Below are 23697 nucleotides of genomic sequence, written 5' to 3'. Positions count from 1 at the left end.
GTCGGGGTCTAGGGCAAGGTTAGCGAGTCCGTGTCCAGGGCGGCGGCGGGGTCCGCGTCCGAGCCGGAGTCCGGGGCGGGGCGGGGCGGGGCGGGAGCGGGGGCGGAAGCAAGTCCCCCACTGGGCCGGGGGTCGAGAGCCTGCGCAAGGATCCGGGGTCGGGGGCGGGGCGGTATCTGGGTCCGCGGCGAGGATTGGGGGTCCAGGGCAGGGGCGGGGCGGGGTCCGGGCGCGCAAGCCGCTCACTTCCGCCGGACGCGCGCGCTCACGGCGCATGGAGGAGGCGCGGAGGCCGCGGCTGAGGCTGAGCCGTCGGAGGCCATGTTCGGGGGGCGGGTGAGGCTGGGGGTGGGGGGCTGACGGGGGGAGGAATGGGGGAGCGGGAGGGGGCCCAGGTCCTCCAGCCGAGCTGTGGCCGGTGTCACATCTCCTCGTGCTTCCCGGAACCCGCCTCGGTCCCGCTCCGCCCGCCCTCCCTCGCTCCTCCAACCCCTTCCCCCCTGAGACCCCTTCCCCGCATGAATGCCCTCGCGCTGAGGACCCCCTTCACTGAGTGCCCCCTTTTCTGAGTGCTCTCCCGCGCCGCCCAGCCACTACTCCTCGCTGCTCTGTGCCCCCACGCTGAGTAGCCCCCAAGCCGAGTGCCGCCCCCCTGAGTGCCCCCCGCCGTACCCCCTAGGCCCCCCATCGCCCGCCCCGGGTCCCTCGAGGGGGGGCGGTGGCGAGTGTGCGCGGCTGTGGGCGGAGCTCCTGCGCGCGGCCAGCGAGGATCTGGACATGGACGGCGAGCCGCCGCCGCTGCCCGCTTTCCCTGGCCAGGTGCGTGCACCCGGACCGACGGGGTGCCTGAGGGGGGTGTCTCTGGGCCGGGGCGCCGATGACCCCGCCCAACGACTCCGTTTTGTAGGAGTCCGGGCGCGGCCCTGAGCGCACCACGTCCCCCGAGGTCTTCACCGTCGGACCTGAGACCTTTTCCTGGACGCCCTTCCCGCCGGCCCCCGGGCGAGGCCGGGGCCGCTCTTACCGGGTGCTCCGCCGGGCCGGGGGGCGCCTGGGCTCCCCTGCCCGGTCCCCGCAAGGACGCCCCGCGCCCGAGCCCCGCGGGACCCCCAGCGCCGAGGAGCAGCCGTCGGTGGAGGGCGCGCTGACCCTGCGAAGCTGCCCCATGTGCCAGGCGGATTTCGGCCCTGGGTGAGTGCGCGCAGCGCTGGGCTTCTCCTCCCTCTGCTGCCACAGCCCGGTGACCCCAGCCCTGTTTGGAAACCCCAGCCATTTTTAGGAGGCTAAGAGATGCCTGAGCTCAGCTTCTGCCTTTTAAAGTAATATTTTATGCATCAGGTTGGCAACCTCTGTGCCAATTAGCCAGAGGACGCATGGCTATAGGTTGGGGCTCCATCTGCTGGTCCACTGTCTGGGGCTCTGCGGACTGGCTGCAGTCTCCCTGCCAGGCTTTGGGACTCCATAGCAGGAAGGCAGGGAGCCTGTCGTCCGGCTCCACCCAGTCCACCCGAGGTCAAGGTCGGGAACCTGGTGGTGACCACATCTGCAGGCTGAGACACCTCCAGGGCCAAGCCAGTCTGTGGGTCGGGGAGCAGTTTCCTGTTTCAGCGGCCTCACGAGTGCCTTCCCAGTGGTGGTTGGAGGTGTTAACAATGAAGACTTTGTATTTGTGTCCAGAGATGCTTTTGGTTTTTTTTAAAAACCCAATACATATCTTTATATGTTTAAGTATAAGTAAGTAACTAAGGGGGATGGAATCCAATTTTGTTAAGAAGTTGAATCCAAACCACCCAGCTTGTGGGCCGTATGTCACACACCAAGGACACAGGTGTGGAGGTCGTGAGGGTCATGAGGGTGCAGATGGCGGAAGGAGCTTGGTCAGATGAAGTGAGTGGATACCAGGTTTGGGTAACTGGACCTGCTCCAGATTTTGTGTGGTCGGGAAACTGTGTGGTTAAGTTACATGCATGTCCCTGGTCTTCCAGAAGCAAAAACAGCCCTGGAGGGTGAAGGGAATGGATTCCAGAATTAGCAGCTGATGCCAAAAACAAAAAGCCATCAGACCAGTTATCAAAATACACAACACAAAACCTGCACAGGGATCTTTAGACGCTACTTCTTATTCCGAGAGGTGACATCCGCATCTAAAGTCAAATACGTAGGCTCCTCCAATCTTTGATGTTTTATTGGAACCAAGCCTTTGAGAGCCTGGTGTTGGGGGTGAGCCCTAATGGCACCCCGCCAGCACCCCCTGCCCGTTCCAGCTCGGGGTGGGACAGGGAGATGAGACTGGGCTGGTTTGGGCGAGGCAGGGGCTGCCCCCAGGTGGGGCCTGTGTGCGTGGGTGAAGCCCCAGTGGGTACAAGTCGGGCCTGGCAGGAGGGGTGGTGAAGTGGCCCACAGCCAGATACCCCAGCTCTCCTAGTAGCACCAGAGAACTTGCAAAACACTTCCAGACCCAGCATCTCACTGTACCCTCCTCTCGCCTATACCGATGTTTCGGGATTATTGTAAACTGCAAATACTGGCTCCGTTGCCAATTCTGACAAAGCACTGAACGCTTTTTAAAATAGTGAAGTCTTCTTGATTCATACCCATCAAAAGAAACGCAGGGACAGAAGATACCGGCAGAAGCCCTGGAAGGAAATTCATTTTCTTGGCAGAAGCCCTGAAGATTTCTGATGTTGTCAGGACGCCCCAGCCCTCCTCCCTGTCCTCGGGGGGCCTAGTGTCCCTGGGTTGCTTGTGTTTCTGTACAGTCTATAAAAAGACTCCTGAAGACAGGGACGTTAGAGAGGAAAAAAAGTTTCAGTTTTGAGCTTTTTAAGCAGTTAAATTGAGGCTTGGCAGAGTGCCTTGATTTTTCCAAAGTAGGTGTCAGTGCAGTTGGATCCAGGTCTCAGCGTGTCTGGAATGCTTCTAGCACGTTCTTCCACTTGATTATAAAGGAGAGAGAGTTCCTGGGCCAGAACACACGCCTTCGGCTGCAGCAACGACTAGGGGACAACAGAAGTTCCCTGTCGTGGGCAACACGTCCCACACCATGTGGGATGCTCTGAGCCCCGGATAGCAGGGACCTGGGGCAAAGAGACAGGCTGGCCGTGGGGGGTCCCGTTTAGCAGCTGGACACAGTAACAGAACTGTCACATTGTCTTGTGATTGTCCCTAGAAAAACGTTTGCTTTGAGTGATTCTCAGGAAGTTTTTCGGCAGTGCAGCACCTTCTGACCAGCGGGAGGGGCGGGGCTGGTCCGAGGGAGGCTGCTGATGGCCTGCGTTCTGGCGGAGTGGGGCCTCGGGGAGTGTGTGCGGGAGGACTAGCTCACCCTCTTCCTCAAAGCCTTAGCGGTCTCTGGGTCACTCAGAGTACCGTTTTATTCTTTGCTGTGACGGACAATTACATGCTGGATTCAATGGGCCGTGTGTGAAACGCTGTCCCCTTAGGTCCCCTTGCTGCTGTCTTCCGATATGCCGTGTTTCTGGTGCCAGTGAGGCATGTACGTGGTGGGGAAGATCGGCTCCCATGGGCCAGTTGACGTGAAGAAACCGGAACCTGAGTTGTCCCCGTCTGTGTGCTGAGACCTGGGGTCGGTCGCTGGGATCCTACGGCTCCAAGGCCCCTCCACCTGCTGGGCGCCGAGCCTGCTCTGTGCCCTGTCCGCCTTGAGAAGCCACTGCCGTGTCTCGGCTGAGCCCCGCTCTTGTGCAGCCGCCCACACATGGGGTTGTGAGTACGTCTGCAAGGCAGGGCTGCGATGCACAGTGTGCGATCCAGCCGAGACGAAGATCTTTTATTGTGCGGAGGTCTGACAGGGTCCCAGGGGGTGCCCCCGACCTGAGAGATATCACCTAGAAATCCTTGGACAAGATGGCCTAGGTCCAGAACTTAGAATCTTCTGGCAGCCTTGGAGAAAGCCTCTGGAGGGGCTGGTTCCGAGGACAGGCTGAGTGGCCCCCAGGGACTTCAGAATGCACTGGCCGAGGCCTGCAAACCTGAGAAGCAGCTGAAGGCCACCAGCACCAGCACAGCTTCCTGGGGGCAGCTGGAGCTGGCTGTGGGGTTAGGTTGGGTGAGAGGCTGGCCTGTTGTGGCCGTAGACCTCAGCCCTTGGCTCCCCACGCTTTGCAGTGAAAGGAGGTCATTCTGGGCTCAGGGCTGTGACTCTGTGGTCTAGGGAAGGGCCTTTCGTTTCTGGCCAGTGAACTCGGCTGGTTGCCAGGACGGCCGGAGGTGGGCGGAGGATAGGCCACGTCTTGGGAGGTCTCTGAGGGTAGGGAGAGGCCATCTGGGCTGGCTGGCAGGGTGTCCAAACTACCTCAGAGGCCGTGACCCACGGGGCGTCTCAGAGGGCCCTGCAGGACTTGTGGTATTTTATAAGCCCGAGTGGGCCTGGGGCAGCCTCTCCGCCCAGCTGCTGGAAGGGACCCAGATAACCTGATGGGGAAGGCTGGCGGGGCAAGACTAGTGAGGTGTGTCCTGCTCTGTAAGGTGCAGGTGGGGCCCCCAGCCGCTGTGACACCCGGATGGGCATGGGAGCCACAGGAGGGAGTGGCCTCGGGCTGCTGGAGCAGAGCAGACCCCGAGGGTCGGTGATGCTCCCTGCACTCACCTGGTCTGAGGGCAGAGGCTGAGGGGACACGCAAGTCCCAGTGTGGAGGGGGTCATCCCCCAGGCTGCTGAGCCTAGGGAGACGTAGGGAGGCAGGGCCTGTCCGGGGTGTGAGAAGGGCTGCAGGAGGGCCCTGGCCTGGCCCTGGCCAACAGCAGGAGGCCCCAGGAGCTGAGGGGAGGCCGGCTGACGGGCAGGCCCCAGATGGCAGGTGGACACCAGGAGCCTCACTGCTTGCAGCCGTGGCCTCGGCCAGTCTGCAAGAGGCGCGGTGCCCAGCAGCGGTGTGCAGGGCACGATGCGACAGGGAGCCATCTGGCCTCGGGCAGGATCTGGCAGGAGTCCGGGCTGAAACCGCCTCTCAGCCCCCGCAGCTCTGCTGGGCGCCGCTGCTCTGCCGCCCTCCGGGAGTCGGCCAGGAGCCTGGCCACGGGCCGCAAGCACATCAGGGATGGCCTTCCCTCCTCGCCGGGGTCAGTGGAGGGCAGGGATGAGAGGCCTGCTCTGTGACGCGCATCCAGACCCCTCCCACACCCCGCAGGATGCCTAGGGGCCCACCTACAGGCCTTGGAGCCTCCAGAAGGCGGGTCGCCAGCCCGAGTTGACTGAATCCCCGTGCCTCCATGTCAAGACGATTCTCGGACGCGAACTGCACACCCACCTCCATCCCTTGTTTCCTGCCTCTTGCAGATGAAGAGATTGCTTTCCGGGGCACCACCTTCGTGCATCTCCGGGTTGCCAAGTGGGGTGGTGGTTTTAAGAGAGGAGGGGACGCCCTGGCCATTTGTGGATGCAAACACACCTGATGGGTTTGTCCAAAAGAAGAGATGGAGCTCCTGCCACGGGCAGGCGGGGGCGTGAGGAAGGACCCGCCCTTGACCGTGAGACCGGCAAGAGACCCGCTGCCGCTGTCAGGCCGGCCCGTTCTGCTCATTCCCTTGGCGGGCAGCTGGGCTTTCGGGGCTGGCTTTCAGTCTCCATTAGTTCACTGGGCACCCCGAGAGTCTCAAGATGAGTGGGCGCCAGAGTCCCCTGTGGGGCTCGTTCAGACACAGGGTGCCCCTCCAGCCTCAGACGCAGGAGCCTGAGAACACGCGTCTGACAGGTGCTCTGGAGGCTGTGAGTCCAGGGCGCACTGAGAACCTTTGACCCCAGGAACAGGGTTTGGAAAGGCCTTTTCTGGTTGGTGCGGCCCCCTCCTCCTGGACCCTGCCCTTGTTTCCGACCAGCTGTAGAGACCGTCGTGGGCCTCCTTCCACCAGTCTTTGGTGCAGTTGTGAGCACCTGCTGGGGAGGGTGTGAAGGTGGGCGACGTGCTCTGGCCAGGGCTGCCCTTGCACGAGGTCAGCGTGTCCCTCTGTGTGAGTGACCACCTCTCCTCTCCCTCGCAGGCTGGCCCAGCTGGACGTCGACAGCCACCTTGCTCAGTGCTTAGCGGAAAGCGCAGAAGATGTGGTGTGGTGAGCTGCCCGTCTGTGCAGTGTGGCGTCCTTGTCTTCCCCTGGAACCCGGCCCGCGCAGGAGCCCCGCTCTTGCTGCACCTGCTGGAACCACTTCCTCTCTACTCTACGTCATATTAAAAATGTATGTGGGGCCGGCCCCGGGGCTTAGTGGTGAAGTGCGCACGCTCCGCTGCTGGTGGCCTGGGTTTGGCTCCCGGCCGCGCACCGACGCACCGCTTCTCCGGCCATGCTGAGGCCACGTCCCATATAACAGCAACTAGAAGGATGTGCAACTATGACATACAACTATCTACGGGGGCTTTGGGGGAAATATAAATAGATAAAATTATATATATATAAAAAAAATATATCTGTGGACTGCTTGTGTCTCTCTCTGCGTTGAGACTGAAACATTGGATCCTCTTTCTTTTCTGGCTCACGCTAAGCAGAGCGCCTTACTGCAGGCAGAAAATGGACAGAGCCGCTTGGCAGACGTACCCAGTCCCAGGCGGGTAAGCAGACCCTGGGTGTCCGTACCTCCGTCGGCCCCGTCTACGGACACGTGAACTGGCTCAGGATAGGGCATGTTCCTAACTGTACTGACATCTCGCGTTTCACGGCTGTTTTAATTCCCCAAATGAACTTGTTCATTATGTGGCCGCGATTACAACCAGAGGTGAAGATCCTGTCCTTGGTGCCCTGGCACTTCGTCGTCGACAGGCACGAGGGTTAGAGCAGCTTCTCCTCAAACAGGGAATTTAAGGGGAGGGAACGGGCCAGCGCCAGCGCCAAAACATTCTGAGTCAGCCACATTTTGCTCAGGCTTCCAGTGGGAGTGGAAGGTGGGGGAAAGGGCGTCTGTAGGCAGTCTTCCTTCCAGTGCTGGTCGGCCCCAGATTCTAGAAGAGCCAGACTTTGGTGCCGACTCATACTTGATCCCCTGTCTCCCCCACAGCCACGGCGGCCGCAGGGCACTGGGCGGGGAGGGGACACAACGCGAAAACCCAAGATTAACTTCCAGAGGTCGATGCTTTCCTTCACACAAGTCCTGGGAAGACACGGAGGGACCTTAAATGCAAATGACTTACGTGCAAGACCCCCGTCGGAAAAGGCTGCATCCTGTGTGATTCCAACAACGAGAGATTCCGGAAAAGGCTGAACTACGGAGACAGTGGAAAGACCAGGGGTGGGAGGAGGGAGGGACAAGGAGGGGAGCACGGAGAACCTTAGGGCAGTGGAACTAGTCTGTAGGATCTGTGATGGTGGCCACGTCATCACGCATTTTGTCCAAACCTGTAGAATGTCCAACACCAGAATGTAGATGTGGACTCGGGGTGACGACAACGTGTCTGTGCTGGTTTGTCAGTTATGACGAAAGTGCCCTCTGCGGGGTGTGGACATTGGGGGAGGCGCTGCCTGGGGGGGCGGCGGGCACATGAGAATTCGCCATACCTTCCTCTCAGTTTTGCTGTGAACCAAAAACTTCTCCAGATAATTAAATCTATTTTTAAAAAATGGCTTCAAAAACCTCTGCTTCCTGGAAACACCTACTTTTAACGAAAATAACAATGGCAAGCATTTTCATTAAAGTCTTTAATAGATGTGCGAGAATATGAGCGACCTTGTCAGTTGAGGGTGAGACTCGTCCACAGAAGGTGACAGGCTCCGCTCAGTCATTGTACAAGACCACACGGACGTACTGACCACTTCACAATTGCCATGTCACCAGTTTCCATGAACTACATCAAAAGGACACACCCCATCGTGACCAGAGCCGTCTGCAAATGTTGGGATTTCTGTTTCCAAACCCGACTTCAACACATCCTGCACCTTCTTTAATTGACAAAGCAAATGGCTGGATATGAGAATCTGCCCCTCACCACCAGCACAGCACACATTCACATTTTGTACACAAGCAACCGGGACGCTATTTGGCAAAATTGAAACAAACGCTTTAAATCTGAACAAAGTGTGGCCCCCTGTGCTGCCTGAGCCAAGATGTCACTGTGCCCAGCACAGCAGTGACCCCCGCCAGGAGAAAGGGGGGCTCTCGGAGGCTGTCTGCTACCCCTTCCTGCACACCCTGGGGGTCTCTCCCTCCCCAGGCAATGTTTGCTTATCCCAGTGCTCTGCCCACCAGTCATGAGTGACCACACAGCCCTCAGACCAGGGCTCTGCTGCTGGACATCACACTGGGCTGTGACATGCCTGAGCGACCCCGAAGTCAGCTCTGGACTCGGCTCTGTGGTCTCTAGTTTCGGTCTTGAGAGCAAGTCTTCCCCGTTACAATGGGGGCTGGTTAGGACAAGTCTCCATGTTCCATAAAAGCTGCTCTGCCACCCAGGGGCCAAGCTTGGGGTGGGGGGTCCAGAGGCCTTGGGTGGCCCGGGGACAGGGCTGCATTTGGGGCCTGGTGGACACCAACACGGCGCCGTGCCCTGAGAAACCCACTGTGACCGCTGGGAGGCGGGAGGCCGAGCTTGTCTGCTGAGTTACAGCGAAGCAGGGGCCAGGCCTGCGGCAGCTGCTTCGTTTCCACTCCTCTTACCATAACCTCCTGCCCCAGACCGCCAGCCACACGGGGGAGGAGCGAGCCTGGCCCATCACAGCGCCCCGAGGGTGGTGGGGAAGTAGACATGCACTCCCGAGGGATGCTCGGGGAACCCCTCCCATGCTCTGCCCCGGCTCCCGCCACAGCTAACGTGTTACGGACCTAAAAAGACCCAGATAGTTCTCCTCTTTGTAGAAAACCTTCAGTTTGGCTTTTCAAGCTGTCCCTTCACCTAAGAAGGGGGGTGACCAACTGACATGTGCCACCTAGCAGATTATCGGAAGTAGGAGCTGTGCTGTGTCAGGAAGATGCAGGATGTCTGTGGGCTTCTAGATTTATTAACTTTAAGGCTCGGGCCCATCACACATCTCTCTCTCTAGATTTTCTAATTCTGAGCGTTGTAATTACTGATAAAAATATTTTCCAAAAATCTAATAGATAACAGAAAACATCATGTAGGCACTGCTTAGTGTTTTCAGAAATATATTTTGTGCAGATTTAGTTTTGAATTTTCTTTTTTGGTCTACTGGTGCGCTGGCGAGCCACGTTTGAGAATCCCCATGACTCCGTTTTCCTCACGGCAGCGCGGTGCACGGCCAGGACCGGCGGCACCCGTCGGGGCGAGGTGCGGCTTCAGCGTCAGACTGCGGTGGCTACTCACATGTTTGCTATGAAAATCCTCGTTGAATGTCGACAACAGGAGCTTACCGGGATTTAGAAAACGTTCCGATTTGTAAACATTCTCCACTGCAGTGTATCCCTGCAGGCACTCCGTCTCCCGTCCCCAGCCTACACTCTGCACACGCAGCACCGCCCACTCCTCACGTGTGGTGGTGCCTGTGCCGATGGGCAGGTGCCACACACGGAAAAAAGGCATCAAAGGGAAGCTTCAACATCATCGGGACATTTTATTCCTCAGGACATTACAGGCTGACTCTCCTGGTGGAGCAGGTCAGTTCTGTTTCTGTGGAAAGTGTGCACCTTCGAAATTGTGGGATAGTTTCTTCCTCAGACACGGTCACCGTGGGTCCTCCGCGATGCAGGCATGAGAAGCAAATTCCTCTGGCACGGCGCCGGCCGCGGGCCCAGACGTGAGACCGTTCTGCTCCGAGAAGCGCCCCGGACGCCTCCCTCTGTGGTCTCAGCGGCCAGCGTCCCTCCCTGGCGGCCCTCAGAGCCTTGCGCCCAGCCTGGCATGCATACGCTGTGGTTAAGGATAGAGTTAGGGGTCATTCACAGACGTGTCCACGACACAGACGACGGCCTCACACGGACTCCTCGGTAGACAGCAGTAATGGGTTGATGTACTCAAAACCTTCAAACTCGGACTGGTCGATCCTCTTGATGACGTCCCTGTGCGCACGGGCAGAGAGAGCATGGCTGCTGGGTCGGCCCTCGCGTAAGCCTCCCCCCACCAAACCCACCGCAGACGATGGACAGACGCCCCTCTGGCAGCAGGACGGCATCCTGACCCCCCGCCCTCCCCGGCAGGTCTTACTCGTCATCGGGGGTCAGCTGCACGGGCTCGCTGGTGAACTGCGTGTCGAAGTTGTCCAGCCCGTAGTCATCGGTTATCTGCGGCTGGAACGGCGGGAGAGCCTGCTTCTTCTCCAACTTGGAAGACAAGACGAGAAGTCAGGTCAGTGATGGGCATCGTCTCTACCGGACTATTTTGCACGTACTTAATCACAGAACGGAACAGGAAGAAATTGAGCATTTAAGTGTGCCTCATATTCGAATGCCAATTGTTTTTCTCCCTTGAAACACAAAGTCTAACAGATACTATCTAAAGTTAGAAAAAACCTACTTGAGCTGAAAAAGGTTGGCCCTGCAGGCCGTGCAGGCCCTGTACCTGGGACTGAGCACGAGGCCCAACCGCCCGTGCAGGAGCCCCACGCCGTCCCGGGGTCTGCGCCCCAGCAGCCCCGCCACTTCAACCAAATGAAGCGGGTTTTGAGAGTTTCCTTTCTTTCTTACATCTTGGAACCCTGATCGTAATGGAGCTGGGACTTGACAGAAACACCCCTACCCCCGCTGGCACTCAGCAAGTCCCTGTCCCACCGGAGCCCCCCACCCAATAAAGCCGTAATTGACCGTTTCTATTTCTAACCCTGAGGGGATGCCCAAAGGTGAAACATCCTCAGGCGGGAGACAGACTTCTCAGGACCCTGACTGTGGCTTCTGACTCGCCCTTCACAGGGCCTGGCCTCACACTCGTGGCCTGAGAGGGCGGCGAGTCGAGTGCCCGGAGCAGGAGCCACTCAGTGCTCCGTTGCACATGGGTCACACAGTGAGGGACCGCTCAGTCACACGCACACTCACACGCACAGTTACACGCTCACTTCCTCATGCGCTCAGCAGGTGTGTGCTGCGCACCTGTGCTGGGCCAGGCACGTCCCTAAGAGCTGTGATGGAGCCGTAAGCAAGAGACACCAGCCCCTGCCTCCTGGAGCTGTCATGTCGAGTCCGCTCCCTCCCACATGGCCACACGGAGCCCAGGGGGGCGCCAGCCCTCCAGCAGGACCCCTCAGCCCTCAGGGCTGGGAGCGGCTCCACTCATGCAACAGATCACCTAGGCCTTTTGGGACAGGCCGCTGCGAACAGGCAGGGCCCCAGGTGATGGCGGGACAGGCCACACTGGGCAGCGTTATGGGGACACAGGCGTTCCCGTCATTCAGTACATTTCATATACAGTTATCTATATTCCTTTGTCAGTATGAAATACTTTCTGATTAAAAAGTGGAAAAGGGGGCATTTCTTGAACCATCCCCTGCCTTAGGTCTTGGGCTCCTTTAAAAAGGTTAAATGGCAAGAGTCAGAAGAGACCCGGCAGCACGCTGGGTGCTCGCTGGGGTCCTCCAAGCCCACCCGCCAGCCCCGGGCCCCATCCTGGGCTCTGAGAGTCTGAGGCTGCCTCAGCTTTCCTCAGAGTGTCCCACGTGCACGTCACCTCCTCCTTCCTCAGTCTAAAGCAGTGAACAGGGATGGTGCCGCCCTGAAGCAACGTTCCTGTGCAGGCCACCGCTTAGCCATGCTCCGTGTGACTGGAGAGGATGCTGGAAGGAGGCAGGGGAGGAGTCGGCTGTGAGGGCCAGGGGGCCCCAGTTCTGATGTGATGGCCTGAAGGAGGTGAGGGGGTGGAGCACAGCCTTGCAAAGGCCCTGAGGCAGGAGCCGACATGTCGGGGACCCTCGAGGGGCTCAGTGAAGCCTGAGTGGAGGGGGCAGGGGGTCCCTGCATAGAAGAGACCGCTGCTGGCAGGGGCCAGGCAGGGAGCAGGGGACTGACTGGCCAAGATGTGGGTAGCTCAGACCAAGATGGCAGCAGTAGGCGTGGGGAGAAGGCCCAGACCTTGGAGAGTGAGTCCCCGAGGACTGGCTGGAGAGGCAGAATGGGGTCAAGGATGACTGCAGGGTCTGCGGCCTGAGCGAGGGGTCAGCTGGCACTGTGTGCTGGGGTGGGAGGGGCAGTGGAGTCAGTGTGACACGGTGCACCCCGGTGTCTGGTTTGGTCACACTAGATGGCCAAGTGGAAACATTGGGGAGCTAGTTCACGGCACTGATGGGGAGCGGATCACTGTCCGCACGGCCACAGTCACCTCTGCCACCACAGCGTGGAGGACAGAGGGCGGCCCCGGGTTGGGGGACATCAGAACAGCCACTCTGCAGCCAGAGGACAGCATGGCTCTCGTGCGGGCAGATGGCCAGGTTCGCCCTCAGCGGCCGTTCCCTGCCACGAACTTCTCGCCCACCTCCGTTCCCAGGAACCCCGCCCACAAATGATCGGGTCCAGGGGCCTCCGGGCCGCGCAGCTTGGCAGGAACACTGGACCTGCAAGTGGCTCAGAGGCGCGGGTTGCACGGGTTTCTGTGGGGCTCTCTCGCAGTCACCCGACACCTGCAGGAGGCACCGAGCCCAGGGCCACAAATCCACACGAGGCACATTTCAGTATCCGATGCTGCTGTGATCGGGGTCCCCTCTCCCTCCAAACTGACAACAGACGACCTCGCTGTGTTGCCTGTCAACCCCACGGAAGCCTGGTCACAGTGTCTGCAGCCCAAACCTCGAGACCCAGAGGTGCCCACGCCCTCGAGGTCTGAGGAGGTGTATGCTCGCTGGCCCCACCTGCAGGGGGACGCCAAGCAACCTCCCCGAGAAGAGCAGTCCGAGTCAGCAGGAGAGAAGCAGGGAACTGGGGAGTGGGTCTGGAATTGTGACCCCGTCCAGGTCTACGCTCAGAGACGGGGGACATGCAGCACCAAATCCCCACACCTCCCACCCCCTCTGGTCTCAACCACCTTCCTCACGGCTCTGGAAACACCACAGTGAAGGAAGCATCCTGAACGCGCACCCACAAGCCCTGCGGGCCAAGGGGGCCCCATGCTCCTATGACAGAAGGTGCCCACCCAGGGGCAGTTCTGAAGCCGCGTCCCCTGCACATGGAGGACTGGGGGCTCTGGGCAGCGGAGAGCAGCCGTGGGCCCTCAAAGGGACTGGGCACAGCCGCTGGGGGAAACCATTGGGCAGCCCCTCAAGAGCTTAAACGGTCACCACCTGATCTGCGATTCCACTCCTAAGCGTCTGCCCGAGAGCAAAGAAAATAGCATCCACACAGAAACGTGGACGCGCGTCACTGCTCATGACAGCCAGAGGGGAAACAACCCCCCGTCCATTGACAACGAGTGGATGAGCAGACTGTGGTGGATCCGCACAACGGACGTCACTTAGCCACAGAAAGGCATGAAGGTCGGACACATGCTACGACACGATGAACCTTGAAAACATGATGCTACGTGAAAGCAGCCAGACACAAGAGGCCACACAGCGTCCGATTCCATTTACGTGAGCTGCCCAGAACGGGGAAACCCACGGGCAGAAAGCAGATCAGTGGTTGGGGGGCGAGGAGGAATGAGTGGCTGCTCATGGGGACGGGGTTTCCTTGGGGGTGACGAAGCTGTTCTCCAGTTGATTGTGGTGATGGTTGCAAACTCTGTGAATGCATTAAAACCACTGAATTGCGGACTTTAAATGGGGGAGTGGATGGCTCGTGCGTCACGCCTGCACACAGCTGTTAAAAATGCGCAAACTTTCAAACACAATTCAAAGCAAACACCAAGAGGAGGCTGAGGAAGGCGGGGCGGAAGGGTGGGGAGCCGCCACACACCTTCTGAAGCTGGAGGCAGCCCTGGGCCCGCCCTGCCCCGCATCGCCGCCCAGGCACCTCGCTGCGCCCCACTGCACGCCTCCGTGTGTGCGCCCAGGCACCTCGCTGCGCCCCACTGCACGCCTCCGTGTGCGCCCAGGCACCTCGCTGCGCCCCACTGCACGCCTCCGTGTGTGCGCACTGGCACCTCGCTGCGCCCCACTGCACGCCTCCGTGTGCGCGCACTGGCACCTCGCTGCGCCCCACTGCACGCCTCCGTGTGTGCGCCCAGGCACCTCGCTGCGCCCCACTGCACGCCTCCGTGTGTGCGCCCAGGCACCTCGCTGCGCCCCACTGCACGCCTCCGTGTGCGCGCACTGGCACCTCGCTGCGCCCCACTGCACGCCTCCGTGTGTGCGCACTGGCACCTCGCTGCGCCCCACTGCACGCCTCCGTGTGTGCGCACTGGCACCTCGCTGCGCCCCACTGCACGCCTCCGTGTGTGCGCACTGGCACCTCGCTGCGCCCCACTGCACGCCTCCGTGTGCGCGCACTGGCACCTCGCTGCGCCCCACTGCACGCCTCCGTGTGTGCGCACTGGTCGGCAGCAGCCACACCACCTACAGTGGCTCCACGTTCCAACAGCAGGGAGGGTGGTGGGCGAGCATCTTTCTGTCCTGTTTTCTTGCAATTTGAGATGATGCCGCCGACTTTGCTTCTCCTAATGGCAGAGGCAGTGGTAATCCAACCAACCCTCCCGCTGAAGACAACTAAAGAAATCTGGACAAAATACGGAAACTTCCTCCTAAAATCCCCCAGAGCTGTTGTCAGTGCTGAGCAAACACCAGGAGCTGGTGGTCAGTCGGCAGCGAGTCCTGTGCAGGGCCTCGCAGGCCAGGGACAAAAGTCAGACCCTAGACCTGCCAGGGATGGGGCCACCCCCCAGGGCAGCAGCCAGGAATATGGTGAAGGGGAAGCCAGCCCCTGCAGCCTGGCCTCGGCTATTCCAGGGCAGTTCTCGAGTGCGGGGCCCAGGTCTGTGGAGGAGACGCGGGCCTCAAACCGTTCAGACGCTGATGTTTCAGGTGCTACATTCAGCAGCCGACGGAAGGGCACCAGGCCCGTGAGAGGCTGGGACGCCCCAAGAACAGACCTGTGTAGACCGTCTAGAGACCGATGCGGGACCCACAGACAGGGTCTGCCTGGAGCCGCCTGTCAAGTCAGCCTTATTCTCTGTGCTTGCCGAGGGAATGCGCAACATTCCAGCAAAGAGCCACACACCATACAAAATGCCACTGTAAATTGGCAAAATGACCACCCAGAAACCCTAAAACTGGGAAACATAGTCACTAGACCCTAAACCTCTGATGGCTCGGTACAAAAGCTCAGGGAAAGGCCAGCTGGCATCCTGCGGCCCACTTGTTTATTCCGAGACCTTCCAGATCCAGAAGGTTAGAATACCAGGAAAACCACCAACTGGGCACTGCATCGGGGCGATGTGGTGCTGCCTGGCGTACAGCGAGCAAGGGACCCGCTGGAGCCTTCGGATGGCCAGTAATCCGAGAGGGCAGAGGCCCAGCATGTCTGGGCGACAAGGAGAAAGAACCAGGGCCAAGGCGAGACGGGACCAGGAGCCGGGTCCTCTGGGGACCCGTGAGGGCGGAGGACCCTGCCCCCATTGTGTCAGGATGCCTCCTCCTCTTCCTCCGTCTCCACGTCCCCTGCACAGAAAACAACGTCCCCTCAAGTCCCACGCAGGCCCTCCACTCTGACCACTTCCCTCACCCTGGCCAGGGTCCTGGGAACCGGGCGGGCGCCTGGCTGCCCTGCCCCCTCCTCAGGGCCCCACACATGCACAGACGGAAGCCCACGGGAGGACACTGACAGGGACCAGAGGGAGTGACGAGAGCCGTCTCTGCTCGCGGTGGGAGTGGCCGCCTGGAACAGTCAGGGCCGGGGACGCCCCAGGTCCCGGAGCACGGCTTTCTTCTGATCCGGTTCAAGCTGAAGCTCTGCACTTCCTCAGCTATCTAATCCTTTTTCCCTCAGAAAAGCATGTTTTAAAGGTTCTATTTCAGTAATTCTGCAACAGGTTATATATTTTGAAACAAATTAGTTTCCGTTTTCCTTTGACACCAGGAACCGCAGCACTAAAGTCAAAAGGGCTTGAGCACCGTGCTGTCAGCGGCATCCTGAGACGGGATCAAGAACGGCAGGTTCTGGAAAACCAACCATGAAACCAAAGAAAATACCCTGTGGGCCAGCCCCTCCTGCGGATTCTGCACGGAGCCAACCGGGCGGCTGGTCACAGATGGAGGATGTCCCTCCCCTACGGGACCCCAGCGGCCTGGCTCGGCCAAGGTACGCCCCACAAGACTTCTCCCAGCGGTGCCAAGAGGTGCCACCCCCGGGGGCTTATCGTGGCCCCCCGCTCTCCTTGTTCTCAATCAAATGTGAGTTTCCAAATCACCCCCAGTGCCCCCCACACCCCTCGTTTCCATCCCCTCCTGCCCACCGACCACGAGGCTGCCCGCCCACCACAGGAGGGGCTGCCGGGTTGTGCGAAGTTTTACCAGGTCCCAGTCTATGCTGCGGAAGAACGCGTGGGACTTGATGTCAGAAAATCCAGTCTGTGGCCGGCAGCCGAGCCTCTCTTTGGGGTCCTAGGGGTCAGAGTTCAAATTAGGACAAATCAGCTCGGAGCAAAGAATCCCCCGATTCACAGCCTGTGCTCAACAGGGAACCAGCCTGCCCACCCTCGTGATGTAAGGAGCTTGAATAACCACTGGCCGGTCCTAACCACCAGGTGAAGATCAGACATTCCCTTCATTAAAAATCCTTCTCCCCAGTGTTAGCTTCTTCATTAAATTCCTCTTTGGTATAACTTCTCCTCATTATATTTTAAGTATGAATAACAACTGATGATTCATAGGACAGAGCTCAAATAACAGAGCAGAGTCACACCCACACCTGAATGTCCCAGAGCAGACACCGAAAATGACCAGCCGCAGTGGTCGAGCTTCGGCCCCCTAACAGAGGAGTCCTGGCCCAGGCAGCCGCAGACAGGACAAGTGTACCTTGTTTAAAAATCCCTTCAAGACATGGGAGGCTTTGACGGAGAGGAATCGGGGGATCCGGATGGGCTTCTCCAGAATCACTGCAATGACGGGGACCCGGTGAGAAGCTGCGCTCCCCTCCGTGCCCCCCACCACGCTTGCTCTGCCCAGGGCCATCCGCAGGGTGCCCAGAAGCCTTCCCCAGCAGGAGTGCTGGGGCTGTTTTTGGTGCCCTGGAGCACCCTTCCTACACCCCGGCAGGATCTCCAGCCTGCAGAGCACCTCTGAGCCTTTCCCATGTACACAGGCACCTCTGCACAAGGCTGCCAGGGGGCACCGTGGAGACAGCGCTGATCCTGAGCCCCAGCATCCCAGGGGCAGTTAATTCTGGCCCAGGGCAGGTGTTCTGTGCTTCCAGATGGCAAGGAGCCATAATGGTGGCTGGAACGGGGGCAGCACTCTCTGAGGGGGCCCCCACCCACCCAGGCCTCCACACTGCACCCTGGCCGGGGCAGGAGGGAGTTTGGGCCAAATCAGGACAGATTCTGTTTTCCAGTGATGAGCAGTCTCCCCACCCCATGGCCGTCACCACTTCCACGACCTGGTCTCTGCCTCCTGAGGGCAGGTCTGTGAGAACAGGGCTGGCCTGACCTAGTCTGTGGGAACAACACAAACGGTCACAGGTGCGCTTTCATAGCACTTCGGGGCCCTGCCTGGGGGGCAGGCCCACCTGCCCCCACTTTTGAGGGGAAACACCCGTTAGCCAAGGAGGAACCGAACGCACAGCCTGGGGGACAGACGGCAGCAGAATCCTCAGCTGACGCCGGGCGCACCACGCACCTTGGAAAAGGTAGTCCTCAGTGTTCATGTCAGGGTTGTCGGTGATGATGTCGAAGGGGGAGCGGCCGGCCATCATCTCGAACATCAGGACGCCCAGGGCCCACCAGTCCACGCTGAACCCTGGAGGGAGAGCACGGGCCGTCACGACGGCTGGTTGGCCATGTGCACCGGCCGCAGGACATGCCCATCTCTGGGTCCTTACGACACATCCAGTCACGGGGAGGCAGCAGAGCGCAGGAGCAACAGTCTGCACTTCTCTGACCAGCGCTGAGGTTGGGTGGGCCCAGCTCCATGCAGGCGGCCTGGCCTCCCCTCTGCCCAGTCCCGGGGACGCCTGTCTTTCTCATAACTAGTTGCAAAGCTGCTTTCACATCAAGGCCATTAACCTTCTACCTGGCACTGCACATGTTTTCAAGATTGTCACCTGGCCTTTTAATTCTGCTCGTGGTACCTCTGACCACACGGACACGTAAAATTGAGCAAATCTGTTGGACAACCGTCCTGTCTCATTTCTCTCTTTATTTACCTGAGCCTGAAAAATCCCTTTCTCTAAGATTGCAAAAAATACTTTCCCACATTTTTTTCTACTTTCATTGCCTTGGTTTAATGTTCGAATGCAGTTAATCTATCCGGAATGAATTTTAGTGCACGGTGGAACAGGAGGCTCTGACTTCAGTTTTGCCATGGAGGCCAGCTGTCCCTAGAGTCTCTGCTACATCTGGGATCTCAGTCACGGGCCGGTTCTAGACTCTGTTCTGGTCCACCGATCTGCTGTCTGTCCTCCTCTGCTACTAAGTGCTTCAGCAGTAGTAGCCTCCCTGGTGTCCAGTTATCTGAGAAGGCAGAGTGCCTCCCTCCCCATTTCAATGGCAAAGAAAACGTTTATAAATATTCGATGGTGTATTTGTGATAGGCTTCACTAGGAACACCAGGACACAAATGTGCGTGGGGTGTGCACACGCACACACATGCATGCACGCACGTGCACGCACACGTGCTATAATCCCATTTTCATTTCACACCCAGAGAAGGAAGAAGGCAGAATGCACTCCAGTACCAGCAGGGGCCGCAGGAGCTTCTGGTGGGCATGGTTTACGGCCTCATTTCTCCACGGCCGAGGGGCGGCACCCACTGACTCGGGGTGCCCGGACCCCTGAGTTTGTCTTTGCTGCATACATCTTTTCCTTTTTCCCAAGCCATTAGGGATCCTTGATAAGAGGAATCCCATCCAGGGTCCTCCACCAGGGGACACTCGAGGGGACACACGGGACAGCAGATAGGGGCTGGGGGCTGAGGCCAGATGGTGATAGGGCTGGGAACAAGGTAAGGGGGTATGTTTTAAGTGTAATTTGGGCAATAACCTGCCCTCCCTGGCAGCTGGGCCAGGGCCCGGAGCCCTTGGTAAGAACCCCTGGCAGGGTCGCCCCCAGGCAGGCCCACTTCCCTCCCTCTCTGCTCCGTGACTGTGTCCCCAAGGACAAAAAGCTTCCAGGGGCTGGGGGTTGTTCTCGTCCATGTTGCCTCCTGTGCACGAGACAGCTTCCCCAACCTGCCCAGCAGCCGCTGCCCTCACCATACTCCTCTCCCCGCAGGATTTCTGGGGCGATGTAATTCGGGGTTCCGCAGAAAGTGCTTGTCGTGTCACCAGGGCCCAGGCCTTCCTGTGGGGACAAAGCCAGTTACCGAGAGGGAGGGAAACCTCCAGATACGACCCCATTGGTGGAACGACCTGCCTCACAGAAAACCAACTTAGGACAGTCCAAGCGGGAGGCACCCAGGCCTGGTCACCCCAGAGCCACAGTGGCCGGTCGGTCAGCATCTCTGCCCGACACCAAGTGGGGTCTCGACCTTCAGAAGGTCGAGGTGCTGTGCTGACCGTGACCCAGGAAGGCAGGCAGCAGCATCGTACGGGACCGGGGCTGCTCGCCTTGCACATGCCGTAGTCCGTTAACTTGATGTGGCCATCGGCGTCCAGGAGGACGTTGTCCAGCTTCAGGTCCCGGTAGATGATCCCTCTCTCGTGTAAGAAGTTGAGAGCGACACAAATCTCAGCAGCGTAGAATCTGGGGTGGGGGAGCATCCTGACGTCAACAGAGAGAACCCAGCAAAGAGCCTGGACGAGGGGCCCGTGCGAACAGCGTAAACCAGAGGGGACCGCTGCTGACCCTGACTGCTCCCCACCCAGGTGACCCCGTGTCCTCTCGCTGACACGTGCATGGGGCCAACGAGACCATGAGAGATGCTCAACATCCTAGCTGTTAGGGAAATGCAAATCAAAACCACAACGAGACACCACCTCACACCCAGTAGGACGGCCGCTATCCAAACAAAAAAGAACAAGTGTTGGCAGTTGCGGAGGAATTGGAACCCTGTGCACCGTTGTAAATGAGAATGTCAAATGGAGCAGCTGCTGTGGAAGACGGTGTAGAGGCTCCTCAAGAAATTAAACATAGAATCACCCTGTGATCCAGCAATCCCATGTCTGGGTACATACCCAAAAGAATTGGAAGCAGGGACTTGAACAGATATTTGTGTACCCATGTTCACAGCAGCATTATTCCCAAGAGCCAAAAGGTGGAAACAACCCCAATGTCCACCGTCAGATGAATGGATAAACAAACGTGGCCTATAAGCACAACGGAATATTATTCATCCTTAAAAAGGAGGGAAATACTGACACACGCTACAACATGGATGGACCTGGAGGACATTATGCTGAGTGAAAGAAGCCAATCACAAAAGACAAACGCTGTGTGATCCCAATCACAGGAGGCCCTCAGAGACAGAGAGACCCTGACTGCTCCCCACCCAGGTGACCCCGTGTCCTCTCCACAGAGACAGAAAGTAGATGGTGGGTGCCAGGGGCTGGGGGAGGGGGTGGGGAGTGAGTGTTCACTGGGGACAGAGTTTCAGTTTGGGAAGATGGAGTTCTGCAGATGGAGGGTGGTGATGGTTGCACAACAACGTGAACGTGCTTAATGCCACTGAGCTGTACACTTAAAAATGGTTTGGATGGTAAATTTTATGTTATGTGTATTTGACCAAAATTAAAAAGAAAAAGTGAGTGTGTGGGGGGTGCACTATTTTTGATTTATTGCCTGCTTTTCCCCAAATAGGATCTAAGGTGACTCACAAAACTGCATGGAATTTTTTTAAGTGAGGAAATGAGGAAAAGGGAAAATGATGGAAAACAGGAAAGATGGATGGAGTGGAAATAAATGCCCGTGGGCCCGAGGCCATGGAGGGCAGTTGGTGACGGCCAGCAGAAAGGAAGGGGTGGGTGGCCCTGAGTGTCATTTAAAGAGAAATGGTGATTATTTTTCTCCTCGTGCAGAGCAAACCCCTGCTTTGTATCCACATGAAACAAAACCGGAGGCGCCAGCCACAATGTCCCCTCAGGCACATTTATTGTTGGAACTTGTCCCCCACTTTGGAAACGGGAAAAGCCCAGACTAGGACATTGTACAAACATGCCCTCCTCCCACAAAACCCCTGTTTCCCCTGGAAGAGGCAGAGTTCCGCTCCTGGAGGGGCAGACCCCACAGGCCGGGGCTGAGGCTCTGCGACTCAGGGGACCCTCCGAATTTTATGACTCCTGAGCAGCTTAGGAATGTCGCACAGCAGGGGACAGCGGTGGCCTCGGCCATCTCCCAGACCCCATCTCCTTCCTTCCAACCCACGCTGACCCCCACGGGAGGTCCCCACGCCCACCCTTCCTCCCCGTGCCCGTGCCCACCGGGCCGGGACCCATCCCCCACACCCACCTGGCGTGCTCCTCCGGAAGCTTCCTCTGTCTCTGCATGTGGAACATGAGGTCCCCACCGTTGACGTACTCTATGACCAGGAACAACCTGAGCGGGAGAGAGAGGGCGATGGAGGGTGCAGTGACACAGTGGCAACGTGGACCTCACCTGAGGCACTCCACGTGAAGAAGCCCCTGTGGCTGAGAACCTTCCCAGGAGCTTTACTCTCACTAGTGAAACAACCGTTTCCGCCTGCTGGCCACTGGGGTCGCCTGACCTGCTCCCGGGGTCCGTGGGGAAAGCAGCCCAGACTGAGACGGGAGGCCGAAGCCAAGGCGGGGCTCTGTGCCTGGGTCATCAAGGCGCCATCGCGGGCAACGCCTAGAGACCCCGCCTGTCGGCAGATGCGGCTCAGTGCTGACCCCGAGGAGTAAATCTCAGAAGACAAAACACAGACAACTTTCATTCACTCATTTGGTCTCCTAACGGTGCCAGGCCTGCCTCGGGGTAAAACAGGTAAAAATGAGGCAGGGGTGGTGGCAGGGGGCCCCCAAGGGTGGGGAGGGTGCTGTGTGGCCAGCTGGCCAGGGAGGGCCTCCCCAGGGAGCAGAGAGGCCTGGGCGGCGTGTGGGAGCAGGGGGAGAGCAAAGAGCTGCGGGACCACCCCGAGGCCAAGGGGACCAGCTCGACCCGGCAGAGGAATGGGCAGAAGAGCAGGTGGCAGGTGCACGGCCAGGTGCACGGGCCAGGTGGTGGGGACCATACCATCCGGGGAATGACTGCTCCGGCCGCTGAGTCTGGACGGACCTCAGGGAGGGCTGAGTGGGTGGGCTCGAGGATTGAAGGAGGTGCCCTGTTGCCAGGTGAGCACAGGTGGCCTGGGCCAGGGAGTGGGGCCTCGAGGAGGGGCCGAGGCAGAGCTGACAAGATTGTGGTGGGCTGGGCACCAGGAAAGAAAGGAGGAGTGGGAGGGACTCCAGGGGAGAGCCCGGATGCTGGGTTCCAGCGTGGGGACGATGCGGAGCAGCAGGCCGGGGGTGGGGAGTCAGGAGTGCTGATCCGGCCACAGTGAGACCGAGATGCCAGCCGCCCCTCCATGGGCAGAAGTCGAGGGGGTCAGGGCTGGGGCTGGCCCAATCCTGTGATTTAAAGGATGGGGATTGCATGCATGATGTCACCTGGACGCACATAGGGCCCTTCAGGTCTCCAAACAATTTACCAGGTGGTTTCTCTCCTGATAAGATACTCCTCACATTTAATAAGAGTCCATTTTCAAAATTAAATTCACACACAATTTTCTAGAAATACTCTGCTGAGGGCGGCTCATAGATTTTTAGGTCAACGGCTCCTCTGGGGTGTTTTCGGCTCAGCAGGGCCTGTGCAGGAGGGAGTCGAGAGTAAAGGAGAAGGGGGAGCAAATCCGACCGTTCTCTGGTTCTTGCGGGCTCTCGGCACGCTGAGTCTGCATCACCAACTCAGAAATGACGCGCCCGTCCTCCTGCCTCCCCGGAGCACCCAGCATTAGCCCAGGGAGGACAGAGCGCCACATACACAGAGCAAGTGAACAAGCTGCAAATCATCTCTGGAGGTCTGATCGCGTATTTAGACTAGAAACAACTCTGAAATATGTAAATATGCAGAAACGGAAACAAAAGCAAATAGAATACCGAGGCAGCAGCCAGAGACCTCCACTCCGCAGGCCGAGAGCAGGGGCACCGTCCTCAAGAAAAACCCAGCATATGTGGAAGGGCTGGGACGGTTCACTCCTTCACGTTTATCCTGTTCCCCTGCCTCCAAAGGATATGCTTGGAAAGGCTCCAGTAACCTTGACCTTGCCATAGCATTCACCTATTTTTGTCAAGTTTCCCTGGCACACAGAACCTCAGAGCAAGGACTGGGTATAGACTTTCTCCTTAGCACAAGGGTCCTAATCACACCACTTCGCCAGGTGGTCCCCCACACCCCTCATGGAAAACGTCCTAGGACCCACATATCAGCCCAGAGGGAAAAATCAATATCATGAGATACGGTATGATGAGATCAGGAGGTACTACTATAAACCAGGAGCTGGCCACATCCGGCGTGGTCAAAAACCAAATTCCTGACTCAGGACACTTAAGGTGCCCAATGAGCGCAGACTGGACAGAGATCAAAGCCCCGAGAAGGATGCTAACAGAGAAGGACAGCTGACAAAGCTGGGCCGCTAGGGTTTCACACTGCCCGAAGAACTCTCCTACCAGAGGGGGAAAAGGAACAGACGGGCCTCTGGTCTCCCCATAGCGGATAAATGCCAGAACACACCCACAAAGTACCTG

At 58.6% G+C, this 23697-nt stretch overlaps 2 protein-coding genes across 4 annotated transcripts in view; one reads left to right on the top strand and one right to left on the bottom strand.

Annotated features, from left to right (window-relative positions):
• Positions 1–266: 266 nt before the first annotated feature.
• Positions 267–6289, top strand: FAAP20 (FA core complex associated protein 20). Its single transcript, XM_058552685.1, is given in 5 exon segments — positions 267–336; positions 680–710; positions 712–819; positions 908–1191; positions 6000–6289. Coding segments are annotated over 5 exon segments (558 nt in total). The 5' UTR covers positions 267–274; the 3' UTR covers positions 6073–6289.
• Positions 6290–9496: 3207 nt separating this feature from the next.
• PRKCZ (protein kinase C zeta) overlaps positions 9497–23697 on the bottom strand; it is a 117852-nt gene continuing 103651 nt past the window's right edge. For all 3 annotated transcript variants that reach the window (XM_058552683.1, XM_058552682.1, XM_058552684.1), the window contains 8 exons: positions 21404–21490; positions 19567–19702; positions 19213–19300; positions 17640–17759; positions 16821–16900; positions 16317–16406; positions 10100–10215; positions 9497–9954 (listed from right to left, as the gene is read on the bottom strand). In XM_058552683.1, the coding sequence (XP_058408666.1) occupies positions 9867–9954; positions 10100–10215; positions 16317–16406; positions 16821–16900; positions 17640–17759; positions 19213–19300; positions 19567–19702; positions 21404–21490 (805 nt within the window). In that variant the 3' untranslated portion in view covers positions 9497–9866. The remainder of the gene's footprint in view (positions 9955–10099; positions 10216–16316; positions 16407–16820; positions 16901–17639; positions 17760–19212; positions 19301–19566; positions 19703–21403; positions 21491–23697) is intronic.

Source organism: Diceros bicornis, chromosome 13 (genome assembly GCF_020826845.1).
Source record: "Diceros bicornis minor isolate mBicDic1 chromosome 13, mDicBic1.mat.cur, whole genome shotgun sequence".
In the NCBI taxonomy this organism is placed as follows: domain Eukaryota; kingdom Metazoa; phylum Chordata; class Mammalia; order Perissodactyla; family Rhinocerotidae; genus Diceros; species Diceros bicornis.
This window is presented reverse-complemented; position numbering and strand designations above follow the sequence as displayed.